Consider the following 23,208-nt stretch of genomic DNA (forward strand, 5'->3'; position numbering starts at 1 on the left):
GGTGCTGTTTTAGATGGTGCTATATTTCATCACAGATGGATTCACTGAATCAACACGTGAGAGGAGATAAGCGCGAGTAGCAAAGACGTTTCAACACGGCTTTAAAATCCTTTTGAACTCAAAAAGCCGTGGCAGAGATCAGACGGTGTTTTGGTTTAAACAGCGACCCTGTTAACTGGAGACTTTCAGCCGGATGCATCCCTCATAAACGTCTTTAGACGATCATTAAATATCTGATGAGGATATTTTGAAATCTTAATAAAAACTAAACTAGTTTGCATTCCCAGGAACTCCCTCTGTGTTTCAACAGCTGTGGAAACTCCACAAACACTGACACGTTCAGCTGAAGGTCTCCAGTTTACAGGGTCACTTTTAAAACCGTAACACCGGGAGGAGAGACGCATTCACGGTGGGCTGAGAGAAGACTACTGTTACAAGCTGCTAAATCAAGAGAATCACAGCTTCTTCTTTTGAAAAGTACACACACATACAAAAAAGATAGAACAAATAAAAACTAATGAAAGAAAGAGAAACCAAGTGAATCCCAGATGTGTGTGATGTTATTGTGGACGGCGGGCGGAATAAAAACACTGCTGTTAATCTACCAATCAGACACGTTCAGGACCTTTGAAAAGTACTACCCCCCTAGCAGGGGCTTTTTAAGGGGGAGATTATCTACCCCTGAACTAAATTTAGACCCTGGGTCCACCGGTCGAAACACATGTAGTTCCGGGGTAAAGTTCCTGTGGTCAAAAAAGACCTTATGACACCCATAGCTTGTAGTTGCTTTGTAAACTTTGACTCATAAAGATAAGATGTATTGATGGTGTGTTGTTTTAAGATGTAACATCAGCGACTGCCCCTATTGTTAGTGCTGCAGTGATCACTATAGATGACATGACAATAATGAGATTCAGATCTATATGAACATGCAGTATGAACTATATCCAGACACCATATGATATAATACTTAAAGATGCCTTATACACTTGCAGCACTCAGTATTGAACTTCACTTAATCCCAAAGCTCTCCACAAACCCTCCTGATCAATAAGTGCTTATCAGGCCTCTTACTTTCTGCTAAGCACACTAGCGTCGTGTCAGCAGGATTTGTTATGCAGAGCTTCAGCTGTTACTGCCACAGCACAACAATCCCCATTGTATTACTGCAGAATGGTAATTGTATTTGGCCTACAGTGAACCCTCGCTCACGCCATCATCACCTCACTGGGTTGTAAAATTAGCAGAACTAATCGAGTCAAAGAGAACGATCTCACTTTAAAGTGAGTTATGCAAAATTGCTTAGAAAGCAGAGTTGGTGTTTAAAACGCAGAAGCATCATCAAGTCTTTCTCTGGTTGTGTCAAATATATACACTTTAAAGGAGTCAAAGAACTGCATGATGCTACAGCATTTTTAAAAGTTTCTTCTGAGCATCCAAGAACCAAAGTCCAGGACTGGAATTTTAATGAGGGAGGGAGGCTGGACTCCGCTCTCACATCCCTGTGACTCATCACGCCGTGCTTTCATCAGTCTGACCTGCTGAACTGGGCCTTTGAGCAGCTTTATGCTGGTTTACATAAAACACTAAACCAAGGCTGATCAATCGTATGTATTTAGTATGAAGGGTTGATATGAGTGCACAGACTGAGTCCTGTTCTGCAAAGTCATAATGAATCCTTGGGTTGTGGCTTAATCCTCTAATGAATGTGAAATATGCAAGCTCATGCATTCACACATTAAAAAAACAACAACAATCGCATGGTTTAAAATGGCGTCAGTTTGGAAAAAGGTTCTAAATCTATAAAATAGAATTCAATTATTCAAATAAAGCAGTTATATTGAGCATTCAATTTAAAGTTTGGCACATTTTTTCTTCAATGAGACCAGAATAGCACTTTCAAAACAATAACAAATGACAGTATGCTTATAAATGTAGGTTTTTGCATCTTTATTCAAACTTCTGTAAACTGATGTCAGTCTCCTCTTTCGTCCTCCGTTAGTGTCCCAGCAAGACTTTTGGCAGTTTTGAGTCCACGAAGGGTTTCCCAGACGATGTGATCCAGTTTGCACGTCACCACCCTCTGATGTATAACCCCGTCTACCCAATGAGCAGACGGCCCATCTTCGTCAGAACCAACGTGGACTACAGCTTCACTCAGCTCGCTGTGGACAGAGTCAACGCTGCAGACGGACAGTATGACGTCATGTTTATCGGCACAGGTGATTGACTTATTTCTAAGTTTCATACCTTTCTGACTGAACAGTTTGGTATCTAAACATCAAAATATTAAAACCAAAATGTAAATGATGGACTTCAACTTTCATTGCAGACAAAGGGACGGTGCTGAAGGTGATAAATGTTCCAAAGGAGAGCTGGAATAACATGGAGGAGCTTCTACTGGAGGAGCTGGAGGTCTTCAAAGTAAGAACTACCGGTTTAATCTAAATTGTTATTGAACCAAACACAATAAAAACTTATGACCTTGTCTTGGGATATATGTGCATATATTGAATTATGACTCATTGATGTCTGTTCTCTCCTCTTCAGGATGCCTCATCAATTATAGACATGCAGATCTCCTCAAAACGGGTATGTTGTTTTATCATTTAAACCACCACTGAAAATATAGAACACCTCTGCTCCCTGTTTATGTGGAGAACTGATTGTTTACATCAGAAGCAAATCTTGTTACATTAAAAACAATAATTATATAACATCAGAAATTGTGGATCCTCGTGGGTGTCCAGGGTGTGTACCCAAACAGAGCAGCATACTGCCAACAGTCCCAGCAGGGAGGATGCTAGACCAAAGGAACAGGCTGAGGCAGCACTTACACAGGGATACTGAAGGGCAGGTGTAGGGCAGGGGACTTCGGACTAAGAATAGCACAGTCTAAATAGAGACAGTAACAGGAGGCAGTAGGAATGGTTTTAGACCAGGTTCAGAGACATGAAGAGGAGGCTGAGAGGTGCTGAAACTATCTCTCTGGAACATCAGGGCGAGTGGATGAGATTAAATGTTGTTCTAGTCTTCTTACCTGCTCCAAACTTTGTTCAATGTAAAGCAACTTGTGATGTGTTTCACTTCCCCACAGTCTCAGTGAATGGTAAAGAACCAATCATGTTGTTTGTGTTGAGGTATTGCCCTAATCCTTACATTTAATCTAGAGACACGATCTGACATGGTGCTGAAATGTCTTGCAGCAGCTAATGAGAGTTAACGCTAGCGTAAGAAGTACATTGTCTGGTTGCAAAAAATGATGCAACATGGGATCTTGAATTTCAGCACTCCAACAACAAGTCAGGCTGCAAGCAGAGCTGGACTCTCAGGATGTCTTAAAAGTGACATATCATGCAAAATTGACTTTTTAATGGTTCTCTACCTGAAATATGTGTCCCTGGCATGTCTACAAACCCCCCGAGAATGAAAAAAATCCATTCTGCCCCTGTTCTGATTTCTCCACCTTTCTGTAAATGTGTGTGAAACGAGCCGTTTCAGACTTCCGTGTTTTTGTTACATAACAACAATATCCGGTCTGTCACGGAGTCAGAGCTCGGAGCTTGTTCAGCCCATAGACTGTATAAAATAATACTGAATCCCCTCCTCTGTTTTTCATTCCCTGCACAAATGTGTGCTAACAAGGAGCTTAGGAGGGAGGCATGCTAGTTGTAGGCTGTCTTAATAAATACAAAGGTCGGTTTTACTCCCCACGTCTGCAGATTTGAAGATCTAGTGGATGATTTTTATTTATCATGGATAAGTGCTAGCGCTAATTAGCATAGCCACATAGCTACATGTTCATAGCTGTAGCTGTAGCTGTTTACCAAGACACACGTCGACATACTGACAAATAAAACAACAAGAAACACTAAATCTGTGACCAATCCTTCAGAAAGGTCCTGCTGCCTTTCTGGTAGAGGTCGGTTTTACTCCACAGGCCTGCAGATTTGAAGATCTAGGGGATGATTTTTATTTATCATGGATAAGTGCTAGCACTAGTTAGCATAGCCACATAGCTACATGTTCGTAGCTGTGTACCAAGACACACGTCGACATACTGACAAATAAAACAACAAGAAACACTAAATCTGTGACCAATCGTTCAGAAAGGTCCTGCTACAGGCGCCTCTCCGTCAGGATCAGATTCTGGATCAGATTGAGAGGGTTGAAGTAACGTGATCTCTGAGCAGCCGTGTATATTCAGCCAACATGTAAACATTAGATCAACGTGCTGGACAGCCGATGCACATCCACTTCCTGAGGGGGCGTGGTCAGAGAGAAAACAGACTGTTCTGAGGAGGACTGAAGAAGAGGACTTTTCAGGCAGGCCAAAATCTGATTTCAAAGTGTTTTTTTTAGCATAAACTTTAAAGACATGTTTTGGGGACCTCTTAGACCAATATATATTGATGAAAAAAGCGTGATATGTCACCTTTAAGGCAGACAGGGGCCTGAACATGACATAACATTAAGCCAAATAGCTTGTAGTTGGTCAGAGGAAAACTACAGATAATGCAAAAGTATATCTTGTATTGTGGTTCAGAAACACTCTGTGGAGCTATCATTACCTTGGGAGTGGTGATAGGGATGTCTTTGAGATGAAAAGGGAGAGTGAAGTTGATAAATTGTGATTATGATGCAGACAAATCAACAAGTTCTAGGAAAGGACTGTGGGCTGGAGAAGATATGAGTGAATGAAAGATACATATCATCACTGTCGGGCAGAAACCTTGTATCTCCACATTTCATTATTTAGATTTTTTGCATTAATCAATGCTTTGGATCCCCTTTTAAGCATCTATGCATCTCAGTAGGGTTTCTAAAATGTAACTGCTTAAAAGTATTAAGAGCATGTGGTTGGTTGAGTCTCTTACAGTGTGTAGTTATGTGAAAAATATGTATTTATTTGTTTGACTTTTGACTGAAGTAGTGGTTTTGGAGATACAAGGTTTCTGCTGGACATTGACGATGTGTAAGTGTATGACTTCTTAAGTTCATTTCTGTAGATATAGTGTGTTTGGATAAGGCTGCAGAAAAGAATATCTGCTACCTCATTCTAGCAAACAACACATCAGTCTTATGTTTCTATATTTTCTTGTTCTGTCATTTAGTGTCAGCTTAGAAATCAGCGTGAAAGATAATTGCCAGAACTTCTTCGTAAAGCCAATGGAGCTAGATAAGTTGACGTAGGTAGGGATGACAGGCTGCGTCATTGTAATGTCAGAACCCACATTGCACATTTTCAGCTTTGTAGATATAGCCTCCTGCTATTTATTTGGCGACCGCAGGAGTTAAACTTAGCCGACGTATGAAGGGGGAATGCTTTGCGCTGTTAGAAAAGTGTGGCCACATCTGTGAAACAGAAACACCAAACATCACAACTGCCCAAACAAACATGAGATGATGAATCTGGCTCTTGGCTTGACCTCCAAAGACAGTGGGCTGCCTGCACATTACATCAAAACATTACATCAAATTTTATGATTTGCTTTTGATTGCTTGAAGGCGACTTGATGTTTCTTTGAGTTTTTGTAGTTTTTGAGGTTTGGAAACACTTTCTCATTCAAGGGTTTATATTTATTGTAATGATTGTAAACACTGTAGATTAATACTGAGACATCAAAACTATGAAAGAACATATATGGAATTATTGAATGAAGAAAAAAGTGTTAAACAAAGCAGAATATGTTTTATATTTTAGATTCTGTAAAGTAGCCCCCTTTTTCCTTCATGACAGCTTTGCACACTCTTGGTATTCTCTCAGTCTGCTTCATGAAGCGGTCTCCTGGAATGGTTTCTAATTAACATGAGCCTTGTCAAGAGTTCATTTGTAGAATGACTTGCCTTCTTAATGTGTTTGAGACCATCAGTTGTGTTGTTCAGAGGTAGGGTTAGTACACAATGGATAGCCCTATTTGACTACTGTTGTAATCCAGATATACAGATTACTTCATAGTTTTGATGTCTTCAGTATTAATCTACAATGTTGAAAATAATTAAAATAAATACATTTAGTGAATGTTGAGGAGCAGGGGGATTCAAAATATTTTCATCTACTAAAAGGGACCCTGCAGAAAAGGTTTGGGAACAACTGGCTTAAAGATGAACTAGTTTGGGGTAGAGATAATGTCCAGTGTTGTTTGGGGTCCAGGAGATTGAAAACAAAATTCTGTCACCCTTTTCTAAACTTTTTCCTCCACTTTTGTCCTCACAGCAACAGCTGTATCTGGGCTCAAACACAGGGATTGCTCAGGTTCCTCTTCACCGCTGCAGTGTGTACGGAAAAGCTTGTGCTGAGTGCTGCCTGGCCAGAGACCCATACTGCGCCTGGGATGGAACATCCTGTACTCGCTATCTGCCAAACACCAAGAGGTCCGTGGCATAAACACTGATGATACAAACAGAATTATGGTTTAATGAAGAAAAGACTGAATAAACTTTATTAGGAAAATATTATAATTGCAAGTAAACTCCTTGAACTGTTGTTGACATCTTTTGCAGACGTTTTCGCCGGCAGGATGTGAGGAATGGAGACCCCAACACTCTGTGCTCTGGAGGTATGTTTAAAAGCTTGATTGCACTATTTTGCTAAATTGAACCCATAGAAGCTTATGTAGCTGTGATCATTTGTGTAGGCTGCACCCCCTCAGAGGTAAGACCAAAGCTTCCCTCTGATCCAGCATCAACTCAGAGACTCTTGGCATCTGACATTTTGCTGTCCCTGTGCCAAAATAAGTCCCAAATCTTTCCAGCCTTCACCTCAGGGTGACCCCTGTCCTTCCAGATCACAATACCCTCATTCTGTTGCTATCTGTCTTTCTGCCACATAATTGAAGTGGATAATCGCTCAAACTGAAAGGGCTCCTGGGTAATATGATCACATCATGTGGCATGCAAGCTGGGTTTTGTACAAATAATGAAGACCAGGGTAATTGTCTCTGATGAGAGTAAGATTACCCCACAGTGCTCAGCAGGGGTCAGTTTGGCAGTTTTTTTTACTCCAAGGTCTCCCCAAGAATTCAGTCAGGAATAGAGGATGGAGAACTTTGTCTTACTCTGACCCCATGATGGTCTTTGTGTTGGATGTTGTTTTGTGATGTTTAGACCACAGTCAGACCCTTTAATCATCACTTACATCGGCAACTTACATGACTAAGTTCTGGCAGGTCAACAAGAGCCATTGTTTGAATTACACATCTATCATGTGACAAAATATTCAAATTATCCCACTTAAGTTCTGACGGATATCCACAACTGTTGTAAGGGATGCTTTGTGTGATTGTGTGAATTTTCCCAACCTCAATCACTGGCTACCATAAATCAGCATTGACTAGGACTCTAATATATTTGTTAAAAGTAACTACATCCAGGGGCACTGGTGGCCTAGTGGTCTAAGCACCCTGCAATACAGAGGCTACAGTCCTCAATGCAGGGATCGCCGGTTCGATTCCCGGTTGGTCGACCATTTCCTGCATGTCTTCCCCCACTCTCTACTCCCCACATTTCCTGTCTCTCTTCAGCTGTCCTATAAAATAAAGGCAAAAAGGCCAAAAATATAACTTTAAAAAAAGAAAAAGTAACTACATCCATAATGTAGTCTTCATAGATTAAGCAAACAGAGATGTCTCATCACTATCACCTCTCTCTCTTACTCCCCTCTATCTGTCTTTCCAGACCCAACTGGGTCAAGGCATGATGGCTGTCTAACAAGAGTCTGGTTCTGCTCGAGGTTTCTGCCTGTTAAAAAGTTTTTCCTCAACACTGTAACTAGCTAAATACTGCGAGGTGCAATGCTCATGGTGGATTAAGATGGGGTCAGACTGAGTCTTATCCTGTCTTGAAGTTGGGTCTCTGTTCATAATTTGACAGAGTGGTCTAGACCTGCTCTGTTTGTAAAAGCATCTTGAGATAACGTTTTTTGTGATTTGGCGCAATACAAATAAAGATTGATTGATTGATTGATTGATTGATTAATGAGTGGATGATACCAAAGCTCTTAAGCTTGTAAAACTTCAGGGAACTACACTGTTTCAGTACAAAGTATCTGAGCTTGTTGATGACTGTTGATGTTATGTCTTAGTTAGACTAAGAGTAAACTTTCTAGTGATGCACATCGGGGATGTTACGAAGCAACTAATTTCCTAGTTTATACAGAAATCTAGAGTCTGAATTACCAACTTGTCCAAAGGTCAGAAAACACTCAGAAAAACTGTGAGCGCAATTTATTTAACACTGTTAAACCATAGACTGTATAAAATATGGACGTAGTATCCATGACGCCACCCATCTGTTTCTGAAGCGCTGTTTTGAGGCCAATCTTAGGCGGCAGCCATATTGCTGCTGTTGAGCGATTGTGGCGTAAAAGAGGCGGGCTTTGAGCCTCCTAGCCAACAGCTACAGTGTTCCCGCCTGTCAATCAAGTCAGCTGTGCCTCTCATTAGAAAACTCGTAAATTTAATATCTTTGAAATTACCGCGTTATGAAAAATTCACCCCCCGTACAGTGTGTGCCGATTGAGAAAGGAGCTATCCAGACTACACTCATTTTTTGAACCAGGCTGTAAACATGTTTATTTCTGCTGTAAAGATCGTCTTCTTTGAATTGGTGTGTAGTTGTTTTCCCTGTACTTCCGGAGCCAGCCTCTAGTGGACACTCAGAAAACTGCAGTTTTTAACATTTCCGCATTGGCTTCAATTCTCGCGGCCGGAGGTTGCCGCTTGGTTATTTCTTAGTTAGACTGTAAAACTTTCTAGTGATGCACATCAGGGATGTTTCGAAGCGACTCATTTCATAGTCGTTTCAACAGAATTTTTAACTAGTCTAAAGGTCAGAAAAAACTGAGTGTGATTTATTTAACACTGCTAAAGACATCGTGTTGCAGAGTGTAGCTAGAATTAGCAGAGCTAGCACCCCCAGCCTTTGGTCCTTCTTTCAGGTTTTTCGTCCATATGCCTGTGGTGGTAACACATTGTTCCAGTAGAGTGGTTATTTTCAAGTTTAACCAGACACAGTCTACATACAACTTCATCTCCATTTATTGTTAAAAAACAAAATATTCAAATCTCCACCTGATACCAAGTAATAATGTAATAAAAGTAATCTGCTACAGCAGCTTTAGCAACAACTGTTCTCCATCATGTTTTTTTCTTTGTCATGCTATCATGATGTACTGTTTCCATGAATTCTGTTCTGCTGGGAACTAAGGATGAAAATTACCCTTATGGCTAACTCTGACATATTTATATTGATGCAACGCTGAAATGTTCATTAATATGCACTGTCCCTTTAAATAAATAAATAAAATAAAATTTAAAATAAATAAAATAAAAATAAATCACAACTAAACTGTGAGCCATCACTCTATTATCAATAGTGAATCTTTAAGATCTAAGCCGCAAATACTCAAACAACTACTGAAAAGATTCATAAATGTTGTACATCTGCAAAAATAACTTTATACTAGGGCTTTTTGGCAACACAATTATGTTATGTAATTGCAACATATCTCAATAAAGTATAAATATTAAATGCAGAACATCTGAAGAGAAGTATGCAGATAGTTTCATGTCAGTGTGCAACTTTCTTTGCTTTGGTCTGAGAATATAAGTGGGGTGTAGACGGGCTTCAGACAATTATATCTAGGGCTGCTTTAAGTTTGATAAGCCATGAGATGTCACAGCTTCAAAGACTCAAGTCCTTTTGGCGGCACAAATTAAGCTTCACAGGGCCTCTTCCAAAGGGAGCTGTGGTGTCTTAGCTCCACTTTCTGCCCGGTCCAGTTTTAAGCAGTTTACTCCCCTGACCTCTGCGCATTGTTCTGACCTGGCCTGTCTTAACCTGTCTTTCCCCTTTCTGTTAACCTGGATTGTTAGTAGTGAACAAATGCTCTGAGGGTCTCTGGGCTAATAATGTCCTTGTCTCTGCCGCCCCCTTCAGACCACCACAAGTATCGCGCTGCAGAGAGGAAGCTGTATGGAGTTGAGGGGAGCAGCACTTTCTTGGAGTGCATCCCAAAATCCCTTCAGGCAAGAGTCACCTGGACCTTCCAGAAACATCCGCAGAACCCAAGGGAAGAGGTGAGTGTGATGGAAAGTGGAAAGAGGAGAGGTTCTAACTTCTTTCTGACAAGGACTGTGTTATGTTTAGAAAGGTCATTCAAGTCCTTATCTTTTGAAAGGTGCTGTAAAGACATTACTCCCAGCACGGCAGTTAATAATCATCAGCAAGAAGTCAGGAAAACAAGGGAAAGATCTTCAAGTATCTGTTTATGGTTACACTAAGCCAACGGAGGATCTGTTAGAGCCATTACTGACTTTCCATTCTCTTAGCTCTCCCATTACTCAAAGTCAGACCTGGATCATTCCTACTAATGCACATTGACTATTCATTGACTTTGCCGCTAAGACACTCAATTGTACAGCTCCAACAGAATAGGTGAACTTTGTTTTATCTTCCAGGTGCGTCTAGATGACCGCGTCCTCCAGACAGACAGAGGACTTCTGATCCGCAGAGTCCTGAAGAGAGACATCGGTATCTACCAGTGCCACGCCATGGAACATGGCTTCACCCAAACCTTGCTAGGCATCACCTTGGAAGTTGTACCTTCAACATCCTCCTCAGCCTCTAACCTACCGTCAGACGCCCCTGTCCGGTTAGAACCACGCAGCGGAGGTGCCCCGCCATCGACCAATCAGAAGCTTTGGTACCGGGACTTCATGCAGTTGGTGGACCATCCTAACCTGAGCACCGTCGACCAGATTTGCGAGCAAGTTTGGGCGCGCAAGACGGCAGAAGCTGGACAACTGGATAAGAGCTTCCCTGCTCCGGTAAAGGAAGTCCCACCTTCGGGCCCTGCTGTCCGCCCAGCTAACAAGAAGTGGAAGCATCTTCAGGAGATTAGGAAGGGGAGAAACCGCCGAACCCACGACGGGAAACCGAACCCTAGGGCGCCTCGCAGCGCGGGGGAGTAACGTCACGGAGAAAGAGATGTTGGGGGAGAAAAGAATGACTGATACAAGGTGAAAGGAGAAGAGTGATTGAAAGAAAGACAAAGAACTCCTGGAGGTGTTCAAACATACTGATAAACCCACGTACATAAAAAACACATACAGACTCACACAGCACCTCCTCTATTGTGTATATTTATCTATGGATGCGCCCACTATATGGTACCCCAACCCCTGAGTCCTTGTCCCACTGGCCAGCCCCTGCATGTGCTGCCTTACTGCCCATGTTGATTCTGCACGATCCCTTTACTCTGTTCCACTAGCGTAGTGAAGTGTACAAGCAGGTACTTTAGGTGCGGGGTGTACTTTAACACATGCCTGTCATTCTTTATGCCACTGACTGTAAATGGAAAGTGATCACAGCACAAGATTACCACGTCTTCTGTTGGGTGTTAAAGTTTGCCGTCGACACATTTTGGTGTGCGGAGCGGCTCTCAGTATGAACACCAATCTTCTGGACGACACAAACAGCCCCAAAGTTTTTTGGATGAACTCTCCACATGGATTTCCTACCTGAAGATGTCATACCAATGTAGAGAACTGATGGACAGAGGAAACGGAAAAGTGTGACGACTGGAATAAACTGGAAAACAATGGCCTCCAACTGGAATCACATCTTACTATTTACGTGCAATTGCACAAGCATGCATATAAGCAGTTTTCAACATTATTTTCAAACGACTTGATGAATTGTTTAACTTGCTGTGGTGCTCTTGCTGCACATACTTCCAGTGAGCTCACTTTTCATATTGCATATCACACAGTGCAGTCACAGCAGAGGTAGAGATGCAAGCAGCCTGTGGAACAGATCGGCATGTTGCAGAACTGGTTATATTATATAGTAGGTTTCTTAGTGGTCTCCTTAGGCACATAGAGGCATGTTGCAGCGGAATAAACACACAGTAAAATGCAGTCATGGTAAGAGAGCAGACATATCAGAGCAGATATGATTACTTCACTGGTTTAAACCACTACAGAGAGGAGGGGAGAGGGGCTGCCTGCATTCCATGATGTGACAGAAAGATGAGCTGTTTACACATGCAGACTGAGCTGGAGTACAAAGAAGTCAATCTCCAAATATCACATCCAACCAGTTTCCAACATGAGGCATAAAAAACAAAGTTCATATGGATAAGAGGTTTTTACATATTCAAAAACCTGACTCTTAAACTCCATATTTATTGTTTTCATTCAATGTTTCGTGTTTATTCTTCAGGAAAAGTCTTGAAAAGGATGGTTTTGGTAAGAAGCATTTAAACAATAAGGGGGACAGATCTTAGTGGACTCATGTATCGCTATTATGACAACCCATGTTGCTGGGCTACAGATCGGCATGATATTTATGAGTTTTATGTTCTTTTTGTATTCTAAGTGGTTCTTCTACCCCCCTGCGCTTTTTTCACTGTTCTTTGCATATGTTGTTTGTGATAAATAGATATATGCAAATCATAAGAGAGTGACATTCAGCACGGTACGAAGCACAGAAAGCTGCTCATGTGCGCTTCCCACAATGCACCTCACTGTCAAAAAAATAAACAACAAAGAAAGACAAAAAACAAAAACTTCCACCTGACTGCACACACACTGTTGGATTCACTTCCCAACGCGGTGCTGCAGTCGGGAATATCATCAACTTTTTGCTGCTCAACGATGTCATCTCTGCCTAATGGACATTTAGTACAATGAGGTCTTCCTTCTCTGTGTTTAGTGTGATCTCTCTCTGTGTTTTATCTGTAAAGAACGTTGTTTGCTGGTCGTCTGTGCTAACATGGTGTGTGAAGCCTGCCCCCCAGTGTCTATTGTGTGTACTGGCTCAGCTGAAGAGCCTTCCTGTGGTACGATTACGTCATTAACTCATAGTCTATTCACATGACAGAAAGCAAACCAGCATTGTAAGATAAAACATTTATGTTTTGCATTCATGAAACGTCGATCTGATTTTTTATGATGGTCTAATTTGTGTCTGCGACAAATTTCAGGAGTGTCATGGGTTTCAGTGTTCTGAGTTTGTTCCTGAGACAAACTCGGTCTGTGAGTGGATTTTAGATGTATGGAATCATTGTTGTTGTTATTTATATACCTTCTTTCTAGAGATGTAATTAACTCTTTAAAGTGAACTGACTGAATGACACCTGTAAAAGGGACACTCTGCATTTTGACACAGCATCCAGGTTTTACTGCAAACAGGTTCAATCTTGCTCTATCTGCATTTAAGCCACAGATTTGATGAAATCTGATCTAACTTGGTAGTTGTGTACTTACTTACAGATTTTCTTACACTGGTAGTGTCGTCAAACTTGCTTGAGTCTCCCTCTTAAACCAGCTGTTGTTTTGTGCTCTTTTGAAATTGCATGACCAATGTTCGTGGCTAACGCGTTTGACAATGGTGCGGTGGCGAGAAAGAGCGAGAGAAAGAAAGCACAATGTTGAATATTATTATTATTCCTATGTATTTATGTGCAAAGATAAGCTGATATGTTGTTGTGGTGGATTTTTATTTTTCTTATAAGTGTAGATTTACATCTGTATTGTTCATGTTCTGCTGAAAAGGACTCATCCTCAACGTTGTCCGGACATTACAGCCGATGGGAAAACTTTTGAACACAGTGTCCAAATTAGAGATTTTCTTGTTCACACAGCCATCCAATCGACACTCCTGTTGTATCCCATGCCATGTGACGCACCCCTGTACGATAGCTCCAAGGAGAGGTTTGTGTGTGTTTGTGTCTGTGTGTGTTTGTGTATGAAAGAAAGAAAAGTGTGCTTGTGGTTTGAAAGTTTCGGGGAAAGCAGAGCTTTTGTATATAACGGCAAAGGAACAGTGACGGTGGTGTGTGAGCAGAGCGGTCTGTAGGTGAAAGCTCAAAGGTCGAAGGCCAAAGTTAACATGGTGCACTGTAATTCTCCCAGAGGTCTTTGTGAAATGTCATGTCAGATTGTTTTTGATTAACACAATAAAATATGCAGTTACTTAAAAAGGAAATCCCTGATCTCTTTTTTTATACATTAAGGCAGGGGTTCCCAAAGTGTGGGTCGGGACCCCCATGGGGGTCATGAGACACAAATGAGGGGTCATGAGGTGTCTTACAGAATGATCCTTTTTTTTTAAAGTTATCTGAACCCTAGAACACTATCGTTAAAGGGGACATATCACGCTTTTTTCATCAATATATATTGGTCTAAGAGGTCCCCAAAACATGTCTTTAAAGTTTATGCTCAAAAAAACACTTTGAAATCAGATTTTGGCATGCCTGAAAAGCCCTCTTCTTCAGTCCTCCTCAGAACACTCTGTTTTCCCTCTGACCATGCCCCCTCAGGAAGTGGATGTGCCTCGGCTCTCCAGCACGTTGATCTAATGTTTACATGTTGGCTGAATATACACGGCTGCTCAGAGATCACGTTACTTCAACCCTCTGAATCTGATCCTGACGGAGAGGCGCCTGTAGCAGGACCTTTCTGAACGATTAGATTTAGTGTTTCTTGTTGTTTTATTTATCAGTATGTAGACGTGTGTCTTGGTACACAGCTACGAACATGTAGCTATGTGGCTATGCTAACTAGCGCTAGCACTTATCCATGATAAATAAAAATCATCCACTAGATCTTCAAATCTGCAGACGTGGGGAGTAAAACCGACCTCTGCCAGAAAGGCAGCAGGACCTTTTATGAAGGATTGGTCACAGATTTAGTGTTTCTTGTTGTTTTATTTGTCAGTATGTCGACGTGTGTCTTGGTACACAGCTACAGCTACAGCTATGAACATGTAGCTATGTGGCTATGCCAATTAGCGCTAGCACTTATCCATGATAAATAAAAATCATCCACTAGATCTTCAAATCTGCAGACGTGGGGAGTAAAACCGACCTTTGTGTTTATTAAGACAGCCTACAACTAGCATGCCTCCCTCCTAAGCTCCTTGTTAGCACACATGTGTGCAGGGAATGAAAAACGGAGGAGGGATTCAGTATTATTTTATACAGTCTATGGGCTGAACAAGCTCTGAGCTCTGACTCCGTGACAGACCGGATATTGTTGTTACGTAACAAAAACACTGAAGTCTGAAACGGCTCGTTTCACACACATTTACAGAAAGGTGGAGAAATCAGAACAGGGGCAGAATGGATTTTTTTCATTCTCGGGGGGTTTGTAGACATGCCAGGGAAACATATTTCAGGTAGAGAACCATTAAAAAGTCAATTTTGCATGATATGTCACCTTTAAATGAGTAACACCATCACTAACACCGGGTGTTTTTTACCTGATATAATATACCCAACAGTGCCATGTCGAACAAAATGAAAAAAAAATGATCCAAAATTGCAGAAAAATTTGGAATTTGGGACCAAAAATTCCTAAAATAAAAAATGATCAAACTGGAAACTTGGTGTTCGGTCCACCCATTCCTGGGACATTTGAGAGTTCCCTGGTGAAGGCACAATCTCCTTGACACACAAATGGCTGCAGGACAGAGAAAAAAATGCACTATTGCCGGGTGAAAAAAAACCCGAACACATGCCTGAAAAGATTGGGTTTTGGAGTAGGGAAACACCCGCACCTTCAAAGACGTCAAAGACGATACTGAAGCTACCCAAGTGACACTCAGACAAACACAACATAATCAAAATCATGTAAATGTGTTTGCTCGGGTGAAAATCACTCTGCAATAGTGTTCTAGAATTAAATCGACAAAAATAGCCGCTAAACTTGAAATAAAAACCTTGAAAATAGAAAATGTAATGAGTTTTCTGTCTTTCTTTGTTCCCAGATGACTCCTAAGTTTAGGGTTAGTGAACAGTTAATTATCAAAGCATCAGTAGCAGCAGGTTCATTCATAACAACACAGGAAACACAGACACATGCTCATATAGGTAGGGTCATTTTCTGCAGAGCAGCTAAATGAAGACACATTAAATCACTTTGAGGGACAGTGGGGGTCACAAGTCTTTGGCACCTACATTTTGGGGGTCACAGTGTCGTGTCTTATCAGCCTGTGATGTGCAGATGTAGAATGAACCTCGTGACACTGGCCAGCTTGAATAGTAATTCGATTTATTACAATCAAACAGCATCAGCATCAGTAACAAGCATCGCGACTGCTTGGAGGACGACCGGGCCAGATGAAGTCACCTCTCTTCTGTCTCCACGTTCTGGCTTAAATACTATGAAGGTGCACTCAAATTAGAATGAGGGTGTCCTTCAAACACACACAAATATGGACTCTTCAACACAAGTTTCAAGTTAGCTGCTATTTGACTCCATTTACGAACGCCTTGTTCTAAGTATTGACAAAGACGTCAGCTGTCACTGTCAATCATATATTTGCCTATGTCAAAGGTGATCTTTTTTAGGCCCTTCCTAGAGACTTCTGGAGCCTACTATTGTAACTCATTCTTGTGGGTCCCTGGACTTATTTTAAACAACACAGACTAGCAACATATACTTAATCTTATGTGGTTGAATATCAGATACTTCAACAGCCTGAGAAGTTTGTGAACCCCTGCATTAAGGTAACGAGGGATTCTAAAATGTATATACTGAAATTAGAATAAAACTACAAAAATGTCAGACTATCATGACACTGAGAGTGGCACTAATTATTATTTTATTTAGTGGATAAAGACAGTGGAGGAATGTTGGACATTCTAAGCATCACACGAGTAAGGTTTAATAAAACACAAAATAAGAAAGAATAGAAAATAATTGGTTGCAAGACACTTCAATGAATATTAAAAACTTTTCCAACAACATTTTATTTCATTCTTTACAGTGAGTATGCTTCAATATATGCAAATTAATAATAAAAACAAACAAACAATTACAACAGTCAAATAAAAGCCTCTGAATACACACCTCAGTTTAATCCACCTGTGGTCGTATTCTTCAAACGCTGGATTAGAAATGATGTTGTCTGTGTTTTGTCCACAGGGTGGCAGTCATGCATTGATGTATGGTTCAGCATGTCTCAGTAAAACCTTTGTTCCCCTTGAATGAATTTCCTCCCACAGTGTTCTGACTGTATTTGGGAAAGTTATGAAAAGATACAACACAACTTTTTAACATCCTTTCAACATGCAAACTGGTTTTAAACCGGAACATGAAAGTACACCTTCAGGAAGCTGCTGATTACTTCCACTGCAACAGAAAGTTTCCATCTCTTGGTCTCACACCTTGTTAGGATTGCAAGAATGCACAATCCAGAAATTTAAATAAGCAGGTATAATGACACTGTAATAGATAGATAGATAGATAGATAGATAGATAAATAGATAGATAGATAGATAGATAGATAGATAGATAGATAGATAGATAGATAGATAGATAGATAGATAGATAGATAGATAGATAGATAGATAGATAGATAGATAGATAGATTGCTAAGTCTTGTATGTTTTTCCTTAGTACTGTAATCCATCCTTGATTGCCTGTTTTATTTGTAGATCTCACCAAGTGTTCATGTCTTGTTTTCTTCCTGATGTGCCAAACTCTAGTTTTTAGTCTTGTGTTGTTTTTCAGTTATTATTAGACAGAGAATTGGCGTGCTCACTCGAAACTACTCAAAAAATCAATCAGTGCTGACCCAAATGGGACAACGAGTTGAAAAAATTTCAGCACTCCCAATGAGCTCAAAACTTTTATGGCAGAAATTGACCAAAGCTCAAAGAAGTTGAGATGCTGATGAAAGCCTAGGGCTGAAACGCGTTTGTTTCTTGGAGCTGCTGTCAATTTCAGCACTTACAAGTTTTTAAAGGTGACATATCACGGTTTTTTCATCAATATATATTGGTCTAAGAGGTCCCCAAAACATGTCTTTAAAGTTTATGCTCAAAAAAACACTTTGGAATCAGATTTTGGTCTGCCTGAAAAACCCTCTTCTTCAGTCCTCCTCAGAACACTCTGTTTTCTCTCTGACCACGCCCCCTCAGGAAGTGGATGTGCCTCGGCTGTCCAGCACGTTGATCTAATGTTTACATGTTGGCTGAATATACATGGCTGCTCAGAGATTGCGTTACTTCAACCCTCTGAATCTGATCCTGACGGAGAGGCGCCTGTAGCAGGACCTTTCTGAAGGATTGGTCACAGATTTAGTGTTTCTTGTTGTTTTATTTATCAGTATGTAGACGCGTGTCTTGGTACACAGCTACGAACATGTAGCAATGTGGCTATGCTAACTAGCGCTAGCACTTATCCATGATAAATAAAAATCATCCACTAGATCTTCAAATCTGCAGACGTGGGGTGTAAAACCGACCTTTGCCAGAAAGGCAGCGGGACCTTTTCTGAAGGATTGGTCACAGATTCTGTGTTTCTTGTTGTTTTATTTGTCAGTATGTTGACGTGTGTCTTGGTACACAGCTACAGCTACGACATGTAGCTATGTAGCTATGCTAACTAGCGCTAGCACTTATCCATGATAAATAAAAATCATCCACTATATCTTCAAATCTGCAGACGTGGGGAGTCAAACCGACCTTTGTGTTTATTAAGACAGCCTACAACTAGCATGCCTCCCTCCTAAGCTCCTTGTTAGCACACATTTGTGCAGGTAATGAAAAACGGAGGAGGGATTCAGTATTATTTTATACAGTCTATGGGCTGAACAAGCTCCGAGCTCTGAGTCAGTGACAGACCGGATATTGTTGTTACGTAACAAAAACACGGAAGTCTGAAACGGCTCGTTTCACACACATTTACAGAAAGGTGGAGAAATCAAAACAGGGGCAGAATGGATTTTTTTCATTCTCGGGGGGTTTGTAGACATGCCAGGGACACATATTTCAGGTAGAGAACCATTAAAAAGTCCATTTTGCATGATATGTCACCTTTAACTTATTACGAGTGCTGAGATTTTTCAACTTGTTTTCAGTTATTCCCTCCAATATTTTCAGTCATTACTCTTGTGTTCTTGTATGCCCTGTGTGTGTATTTTCACTTGTGTTTCTAAAGGGTTTTTTTTTGTCTGTGTGTGTTTCCTGTTTTATTTTGTATTTCTTGCTCCTTGTGTGTCTCATTTGGCTTTACTTCCTGTGTGTTTTCCCCTCTGTTTTTGATTGGGTGCCCTGCCTTAATTAGTTTCACCTGTGTCTTGTGTCACACCTGTGTCTAATTAACCAGTTTGTACTGAGTCTCTGTGGCTGTTATCGAAACCGCCTACTATACTAGCAGTATGTACTGATTTGGCCAAAATTCAGTATGTGGTAAATGAGAGTAAAATCTGCAGTATGCCAAAACTCCCCGGATGTGTACTGATTCTGGAAAATTTCTTAGTATGCATCAGGCCAGTCTGCCTCATGTACTGTTTCCCACAATGCACAGCACTTCTTCCGCTGTTTCTTTTTTCTTCTTTTTTGACGGGGGAACTCAGTTTTTAGGGGCTGTGAAAATCATTAAATTCCATATAAACCACTTCCTAACTTTTGAAATCATAAGTGATGCTAAAGAAGAATAGAGAATAGAGAATTTAGGCCAAATCAGTAATTACTGCTGGTATAGTAGGTGGTTTGAAAACAGCCTCTGTGAGTCCTCCCTTCTGTGTTGGTTATGTAAGCTCTTTTGTTATATCTACAGGGCTCTGAGGATTTTAGTTTCCCCTGTGAAGCATGTGTCTTTTATTTTGACAGCGGGGGGATTTGCTCAATTTATACCCATTGAAAGAGAAGTGTGTGTGAGCTTAATGAACCAAATAATCAGTTAGTTAGCTAGTGTTAGCTCCCACTGACTCCATGTAGCTTATTTGAGTACAGTGTTTAGTTAGCCCACGCCCAACGTCCGTGCAATGTCTACCTGTGGACTTCAACAAATCATTATCCACCGTAGTTATAGAGGTTAGAGGTCTAACGAAAACTGAAAATGTAGCTCTAGCTAAAGTTCAGACAGGAAGACTATAAAGCAATCACAGCAGTTTAACTCTCTCCATCATTCAATAGCTCACCCGCTTCCAGCTGCATGCTCCGGAGCTGTCATTGGCCAATCAGCAGCGGCGTCATCCAATAGCTCAGTGGCACGCCCTTATCATCAGCCTATCAACTCTCTGCTGTCTTTTTAAATGTGTCTCTCTCTCCTGTTAGTTCCTGCTTGCATTGATGGCACGCACCCCTCTACCTCCCCGTCTCCACTCATCTGTGCAAGTCTTCATTTCCTTGGATCATCAACCACCACCACCAGTGTCTGGACTCTAGGTGGGATTTCTTCAGCTGCCTAATTCACGCATCCTACGCTCACTAAATTATCCCCATAGAGTCCTCACGCCAAAGATTTCTGTCAAGTTCCATCATTCATTCAGTTGTAATAAATAACCTTAATATTCAAATTGTGTCTCTCCTGATTGAAATGAAGAAGAAAACTAAATAGCTTACAGTTCATTGCATCTTATTCCCTGTGTTGCTCTGTTCAGTATATCTTCTGAACAGAACCATGCCACCCCAGAAGATCTGCTATATCTTCGATCTTTATTTTTACCGTCCTGGTAACTTCCTGGTTTTCTTCAGTGTTTTCATGAATTTTGGATGTATTTATAGTCCTACCTTTTTATCACTTACAATGCTAATGTTAAAATTGCTTTGAATTATATTATTCTTCCTTCTTTTATTATCTAAACTGTAAAAGCCTCTATTCTACTTGTTGACTTGAACTAGAATTCATGTTAGGATCAGTCTATTATCATTACTTTGCTCTTCCTGCAAATAATACACACATTTCAACAGGGGACTGTCCACCATCAACTTCCAGTACATTCTAAGGAAATTCTACTTTTCATTGAGACATCTGGTTTGGCCAACAGTTTCAACTCGATCATTGAAGATGTGAGCACAAACAGAGGTAAGGGCTTCTCGTCTCGCTCAGAAGTTATACATGACGTTGTATTATTAAAGAATAGAAATCACTGTAGCATAAAGATGATGAACAATAAGTGCTAAAAACAAGGTCAGAAATGCAAGTACCTCCCTGCAGCTCAATGGCATAGACAGCCCAGCTATATTAATGGGGTCCCATGTATGCCCTCTCTCTCAACACCACCCTCCACCCCCCTTGGCTCCCCTTGTATATCAGCGTCTCCATCTTTGACATTAAGACCCACATTCCTCATACTAATATCATCATGAGCTGCCTGTCAGCACTGGGAACGCAGATCCTCACACACACAGACACACACACACACACACACACACACACACACACACACACACATGCACAGAAACAAGTCAGACTAGCATTCCTTAACACATGAAAACAGTCACATATGTCAAAGTTGTTACTAAAACACACACGCAGTACATGCACAAACTCTTAGTGCAGCATGTGGTCACCAGTCATAAACATTAAATTAAATTGGGTCCATATAACTCAAACTGGCAACCCATTAGTTCCCCGGTGTTTTCAATGACCTTCAGTTGTTCTGTTTGTGTGTGTGTGTGTGTGTGTGTGTGTGTTACAATGGGCCTGTAAGGGTCCATGGGGTCCCAATTGAGGGCTCATTTCCGTGTGCTGATTTTACTGGGTACCAATTGCCATTGTCAGGAAGTGTGTTTTCTGTGCTTTTTGACTTCTTACTCTGAGAGGACCATGTTTTTTTTGTTGCATTAGGACATGTCATGAGTTCACTCTTGTTCAATTGCTATGAAAGCTATTAAGACCACAGTAGAGCTCTTGACTAGCAAATGTTGTCTCAGGGCTCCTTTATACAATTTGCCTCAATGTCAATGTGCATCTTTGCTTGAGTAACTTCATGAAGTGCCAAAACACATCCTGCAAAGGATACATAATGTGAATAAGTCAGCCAAGTACCTAGAGGAGCTGAAGCAGTTTGCCATCACACTGCACTTTTACTCCCCAAAGGCATATGAGTATGTGATATGTGATAACTTTCAGAAAGCTCTGCCACACAGTCACACCATCCACTCTTGGTACAGCAGCATTTCAGCCCATCCTGGATTTACTGTAGCATCTTTCACAGCTCTAAAAAGTCATGTGGAGGCAAACAGAGAGAGGGGAAGAGAAACTGTCTGTGCCCTCATGATGGATGAATATTACTCCTGGTTTCCTATGCCTGTGAACTAATTATACTGCCACAGCATTGAAACCAGCTGAGCAATCTAATGTGAGTTGAAACAACAGCTCTGCCATGAACTCCACTTTTACTGAGATTATTAATGATAAATGATATTATTAATAATAATAATACACATTATATGTTTAAGTTTTAGGTGGCACGGTCAGAAAGTTAACTATTCTTCTTTCTGTTTAAGTAGTGTTGCTATGCTGAAGTGAGTTATATTAAATTGTGTTATTAATAATCTGCCTCTCATGCATGAAACTGGTGTGATGTATTAATTAGATTTTGCTCTCATCTTTATAAACCTGATGCATGCTGTGTTCTTTAGCAGCCTGGAAAGTGTCATCAAAATACGTTTGAAAAGTTGTTTCAAAGTTCCATTTTTGTCATGTTCAGTTGTTGATGTGAGTTTTATTAATACCATTTCCCAGATGAAATTGCATTAAGTGACGCTGAGGACAAGGTCAGCGGGAGTGAATCTGATGACGGCGACACAGCAGTGTCAGCGCCGGAGTGTGGAACTAGCGAGCCTGTGGATACCGCATCACACTCAACAACCACAGAGCACTTACATGACACTGGACATTTAGGTAAGTCACCCCATTTCATATTTGTGTTTCTGTTGATTAATGTGTTTTTCCTGTTAAATAATAAACTTTTGTACAAATTATAGCAGGAACGATGTCAGAAGTGTCATCCACAGTGAATGAGCTGTCCTGTTCCTCGGAAGGTAAGCTTCATTTTAAAGCCTCTTGCTTTAGATAAGACTCAATAAGGCATGCTATAGGTAACATGGAAAAGAAAGAAACTAATATATAAAAAGAGAAGACTAAAATAGTTCAATAAAGTTATAGGTAAATGCAATGTAAAATGGAATTAAGAATAAACAGAAACCTAATAAATGACACTACAGTGTCAAATATGAATAAAAGCAGCGTCACAATGATCTATACATACCAAATAAACCACGGCTGGATTCCATCTCAGGACCTTTGCATGTCACACCACCTCTCTACCCCTGTTTCCTGTCTCCCTGTACTTTGAACTTTCAAAATTCATAAGTGACCAAAATGTAACTTCATAACAGGCAGTGGCACAGAGAAACTGTACACAAGTGTTGTTATTAATAAACTAGATTAAATGATCATG

The 23,208-nt window shown here is 40.7% G+C and overlaps 1 protein-coding gene across 2 annotated transcripts in view; it reads left to right on the top strand.

Moving 5' to 3' along the window:
• sema3b (sema domain, immunoglobulin domain (Ig), short basic domain, secreted, (semaphorin) 3B) overlaps positions 1 to 13,992 on the top strand; it is a 152,174-nt gene extending 138,182 nt beyond the window's left edge. For both annotated transcript variants that reach the window (XM_034696207.1, XM_034696206.1), the window contains exons 12-18: positions 2,003 to 2,222; positions 2,333 to 2,424; positions 2,551 to 2,592; positions 6,218 to 6,375; positions 6,505 to 6,560; positions 9,940 to 10,079; positions 10,461 to 13,992. In XM_034696207.1, coding sequence (XP_034552098.1) covers positions 2,003 to 2,222; positions 2,333 to 2,424; positions 2,551 to 2,592; positions 6,218 to 6,375; positions 6,505 to 6,560; positions 9,940 to 10,079; positions 10,461 to 10,973 — 1,221 coding nt within the window. In that variant the 3' untranslated portion in view covers positions 10,974 to 13,992. The remainder of the gene's footprint in view (positions 1 to 2,002; positions 2,223 to 2,332; positions 2,425 to 2,550; positions 2,593 to 6,217; positions 6,376 to 6,504; positions 6,561 to 9,939; positions 10,080 to 10,460) is intronic.
• Positions 13,993 to 23,208: the final 9,216 nt, after the last annotated feature.

The sequence above is a fragment of the Notolabrus celidotus genome, chromosome 11, assembly GCF_009762535.1.
Source record: "Notolabrus celidotus isolate fNotCel1 chromosome 11, fNotCel1.pri, whole genome shotgun sequence".
Classification (NCBI taxonomy): domain Eukaryota; kingdom Metazoa; phylum Chordata; class Actinopteri; order Labriformes; family Labridae; genus Notolabrus; species Notolabrus celidotus.